The sequence below is a fragment of the Prionailurus viverrinus genome, chromosome F1 (assembly GCF_022837055.1).
Source record: "Prionailurus viverrinus isolate Anna chromosome F1, UM_Priviv_1.0, whole genome shotgun sequence".
Classification (NCBI taxonomy): domain Eukaryota; kingdom Metazoa; phylum Chordata; class Mammalia; order Carnivora; family Felidae; genus Prionailurus; species Prionailurus viverrinus.
Genome location: NC_062577.1, coordinates 63,706,034 through 63,710,811, shown reverse-complemented (window position 1 = coordinate 63,710,811; position 4,778 = coordinate 63,706,034). Strand labels below are relative to the sequence as shown.

Below are 4,778 nucleotides of genomic sequence, written 5' to 3'. Positions count from 1 at the left end.
ATGCCGTGGAAGGACCTGCGTGGGGAGGTGAAATGGCCCTTCAGAACCACATGGGGGTGGGGGTCTTCCGAGGTAGGAAGCAGAAAGGGAACTGGCCTGCGGGAGCCAAGGAGACAAGAAACCAGACGTCAGATCGGCTGGGGTGAAAACGAGCGGTGAGCGGGAGGCCCGGGGCTGCGGGAGGGGCGGCCCTTCTCTGCTGGGCAGCCTGGACCAGGAAGAGATCTGCCAGCTGGGAGACAGAGGAAGTCACCTCTGAGCGAAACTGCTGAGCCAGAGCCAGAAGAGCGGCTCTGAGAGGCAGCAGCTGGGTCCCCGGGGAGATGCTGCTTCCGTGGCTCCTGTGGCTTGTGCTCCTCTGCCCGGGGGGCGGCGGCGTGGCAGGTGGGCGACTGGCCAGCACCAGGAGGGGCTGTGGATAAAGCCCCGGAGGGTCGGGTGATCCTAGCACCACTGCTCCCCCCATCCGGAGGTGGGGTGGGCGCCCAAGGCCTTGGGGGCAAAGGTCTCGGGCTCTGTGTCGCTCAGACTCCGGGTTCCTTTTCTCCGGATCTTTCCAAGTTTCATTCTTTCGTTGTCCCCGGCTTCTCCCTTTCTGCTCACTTTTCTTAACCTTCCGTCACCCACAGCCTTTCAAGGGCCCACCTCTTACCACGTCATCCAGATCTCGTCCTTTGCCAACAGCAGCTGGGCGCAGAACCAAGGCTCAGGATGGCTGGGTGACTTACAGCTCCAAAGCTGGGACAGCGACGCGGGCAGGGCGGTTTTCCTGAAGCCCTGGTCCAAAGGCAACTTCAGTGAGGAGGAGGTGACCGGGCTGGAGGAGGTGTTCCAGGTCTACCTCAACGGGTTCATCCTGGAGGTACAGGACCATGCCCATGATTTCCAGATGGAATGTGAGTCTGGGGCTCTCGTCGAGGGAGGTTCTCAATGACATGTCTCTCTCCTGTTGTAGGCCACTACTGCCTCTGACCTTGCCCCTCCTTCCCTCGGAGCCCAACTGCACCCACAACCTGGCCTGGAGTAGCCACAGCCTCAGATTCCACACCCCACAGAGCGTTCACACGCTCTGCTGATGGGTGAAGGTCCCCTTTGCAACATCTCCTGGTTGGCTTGGGTATTACTTGCGTCTCTCACACCCCAAGCAAGAAGCCCCACTTCCCTGCCCTGATGCTTGAGCCATCTTTACCTGCAATCCCTCTCCTCGAGCCTCCTGCCTCCTCCCTGGCACTCTTCCCGTTCACCCTGCCCAGCTGCCCCCCTTTCCCTGTTCACACACACACCATCACAACTGCCTCTCCACCGTTGGTGACACGTGTGCCTCTCCCTGGTCCTAAGCTCTCTGAGACCCTGGCTCATCCTTTTATGCCTCACACCTTTGCCCCACCCGAATCGCAAATCCCAGTTTCTTCTCCCGTCTCTCTCTTGGGTGCGGCTTAATAACCGTTTCTCTGTTTTCCTTCTCTCCAGATCCCTTTGAGATCCAGGGGATAGCAGGCTGTAGTCTGCATTCCGGTGGGGGCACGGTGAGCTTCCTGCGGGGAGCGTTAGGAGGAGTGGACTTTCTGAGCCTCAAGAATCACTCCTGTGTGCCCGCCCCGGAGGGTGGAAGCCGGGCACAGCGCATCTGCGCGCTCATCCATCAGTACGCGGGCATCCGGGACATCGCGGCGAAGCTCCTCTTTGAAACCTGCCCTCAGTATCTCCTGGGTGTCCTCGATGTGGGGAAGGCAGAACTGCAGAGACAAGGTTAGTCCTGTCCCCCCCACTGAGGCTTTTCTGTTTCACCTGCCACCACTTCCTTTAAGTTCAGGAGTAGGATGTACCCAAGAGAGGGCTTAATAAATTATTTGGTTTCCAAAGGAGGAGAAAGGGCCACTGTCCAAACTTGAGTTTCCAAATCCCTCTAGACTAGAGTCATAATCCGTTGCTCTCCCTGTTCTTTCCTGCCCCAGTGAAGCCCGAGGCCTGGCTGTCCAGTGGCCCCAGTCCCGGTCCTGGCCGTCTGCTTCTTGTGTGCCATGTGTCCGGCTTCTACCCAAAGCCAGTGTGGGTGACGTGGATGCGGGGTGAGCAGGAGCAGCCGGGCACCCGGCGCGGTGACGTCCTGCCCCACGCTGACGAGACGTGGTATCTTCGGGTGACCCTGGACGTGGTGGCCGGGGAGGCGGCCGGCCTGTCTTGCCGAGTGAGACACAGCAGTCTAGGAGGCCGGGACATGGTCCTCCACTGGGGTGAGAAAGGGCTGGTGCCCCACAGGGCACGGACAAGAGGGTCCTCAGTCATACAGGGAGGCACTGGCTGGGGGTGGGGCTTGATTCATGACCAGGAGGGAGAGGGAAGGAGGGACACGGCGGGGGAGGCATGGAGGGCTTGAGCATCAGGAGCACGTGACCATCAAGTAGGCAAAGGAAGGTCAGGAGAATCAGAGAATGGGTTTTCAAGGGACATCCTGTGTCCTTCCCCCATTTTCAGGAAACCCCGTCTCCATCGGCTTGATATCTTTGGCGATAATAGTGCCCTTGTTCATCCTTTTGACAGTTCCTACATTGTGGTTTTTGAGGCGCCGGTGAGTTTTTACTTTTAGTCTTTCTTTTCTGTGCATCTGTCCGTCCTCCCATTTTATTGATTTACACCTTAGCCTCAGTTCTTTTCCACCAGACCCTCCCCTTTCTCCCCAGTCCCATCTCCTTTATGTAAATCCATTGTTTAAGTTGTGGTGAAATGTGCACGACACAAAACCTGCCTTCGCGGGACGCCGGGAGAGGGAGGGTGGTGGTCAGTGGGTTGGCATCTGACTGCGGCTCAGGTCAGGATCCCACTGGTCTTGGGTTCGAGCCCCGCGTCGGGCTCTGTGCCGACAGCTCGGAGCCTGGAGCCTGCTTCCGATTCTGTGTCTTCCTCTCTCTCTGCCCCTCCCCTCCTTGCTCTCTCTCTCTCTCTCTCTCTCTCTCTTAAAAATAAATAAACATTAAGAAAAAAAATTTTTTTAAATCTGCCTTCTTCACCATCTCCAAATGCACAGCTTAGAATGTATGAAGTGTGCTCGCGTTTTTGTGCAAGCAATTTCTAGAGCTCTTTTCACCTTGAAAAATGAAACCTCTACCCAATGAACAAGCCCTTCTCAGCACCTGCTCCCCAGGCCCAGGCAAACACCATTTTGTGCTGTGTCTCTATGAATTTGGTGACTCTGGGGACCTCACCTAAGTGAAGTCATTAGTCGTTCTTTTGTAACTGGCTTCTTTCTCTCAACACAACACCCTCACGGTTCATGCGTGTGGTTGCACGCGTCAGAATTTCCTTCCTCTTCAAGGCTGAGGAATGATGTTCTGGGGCCCGAACAGGACACATTCTGTTTGTCATTCATCTGTCGACAGACACGGGGGTTGATGTCACGTTCTGGATACTGGTGAACAATGTGGCTATGAACATGGGAGTGTGAGTACCTCTCACGTAGAGCTAAGTTTTGGTTGTGTTCTTCATAGGTCGTATCAGAGTATCTAATGGACTCCTCTTCCATTTGGAATAAACGCTCAGAAGCCCAGAAGCTCAAGTTGCCAGGCTGGGAGATGATCGCGTCATATTTCATCAAATAATCCTCTTGGTTGGTCACATCAGAGTTCCCGTAGGATGCGAGATAAATCACTATTCATAACTGGCAGACAAATAATAGAAAACCACAAATTTATTATGAGATGGTGTCAATAGTACGATTCACCCTGATCTCCTACGTGTGAGACGTGGGAAAGAATGTGTTTCAGAATAAATGACACATGGTATACTCCTTACTGGTGATGTCCCTTTGGTTTCCTATTATAAAACTTTTTTTCTGCTTCTGCTGAAATGTCATTTGCCAAAGGAAGCTAACTACAATTATGCTGGGATCATCGTATTTGCAGAGATGCTGAGCATGTTTAACATGGTTTCTCTGTCTCCGCCTGGATGACTTTCTAACCCTCGAGGTCCAGCTGGGATGTCTCTTCCTCTAGGAAGCTTTCCTTAGCGGTAGAGTGAAAATGACCCTCCCTTGTCCGGTGTCATGCAGTGACCTACTTCTCTCTGTACCCACAACATTGAGTTATTTTTGGTTTTCTTCCCCCTTTACTTGTGAGTTCTTTGAGAGAAGGGCTTGCTCCAGATGGATCTCTGGCATGATCTCTTCTGTGCCTACTCATTTGCTCAGTAAAAATGGTCTAAGTGGATATAACTGCCATGTTGATGGTCTTTTCCCCATGCTTGCCCCCAACCCCTTAGTTAATATTGTAGATTTCCCTCTTTCTAAGATATTTCTCACTGAGCAATCCTCTCATCTGCGCTGAAGCCTTCTAGAGAAAACCCCTTGCTCCCTTGCTGTGACTATAGCCCGCTGGCAAAGCTTCCTCTGGACAGGATCCTGCTCCTCGATTTTCCAGTGAGAATGATTAGGCAGGATGGGGGTAGGGTAATAGCACAGAGGGGCTGTTAAATATTCATGCAAAACGATCAAGAGGGCTTTTTAAAAATACCTGTGCTGTTGCAATTTAGTCATATTTCTATTTACTTTTATACTTATTCTTTTGCTTATTCCATAGTTTTCAAGAAACTCCATTAAGAAAAAGATTAAGCTCATTTTGATTAAACCAGCAGGAAGAGGAGGGGGAGAGTTTGAGGATATTTTTATTTTATCATGTTTATTTATTTTTTAAATGTTTATTTTTTCTTGAGAGAGAGAGAGAGAGAGAGAGAGCATGAGCAGGGAAGGGGCAGAGAGAGAGGGACAGAGGAGTCAAAGCACAAGC

At 52.4% G+C, this 4,778-nt stretch overlaps 1 protein-coding gene across 1 annotated transcript; it reads left to right on the top strand.

Moving 5' to 3' along the window:
- The first annotated feature begins 242 nt into the window (after nucleotides 1-242).
- LOC125155334 (T-cell surface glycoprotein CD1b-like) lies at nucleotides 243-3,690 on the top strand. The gene is made up of 6 exons (XM_047840569.1): nucleotides 243-384; nucleotides 630-896; nucleotides 1,471-1,749; nucleotides 1,956-2,234; nucleotides 2,476-2,569; nucleotides 3,486-3,690. The coding sequence occupies exons 1-6, from the start codon at nucleotides 324-326 to the stop codon at nucleotides 3,502-3,504; spliced, it is 999 nt and encodes a 332-aa protein (XP_047696525.1). The 5' UTR covers nucleotides 243-323; the 3' UTR covers nucleotides 3,505-3,690.
- Nucleotides 3,691-4,778: the final 1,088 nt, after the last annotated feature.

Bases quoted from the DNA above. Each gene is read 5' to 3' on its own strand.
- LOC125155334 (XM_047840569.1), top strand. From the start codon at position 324: ATGCTGCTTCCGTGGCTCCTGTGGCTTGTGCTCCTCTGCCCGGGGGGC. The intron at 385-629 runs GTGGGCGACTGG...CGTCACCCACAG, and splicing joins GGGGGGCGGCGGCGTGGCAG to CCTTTCAAGGGCCCACCTCT. The intron at 1,750-1,955 runs GTTAGTCCTGTC...TTCCTGCCCCAG, and splicing joins GGCAGAACTGCAGAGACAAG to TGAAGCCCGAGGCCTGGCTG.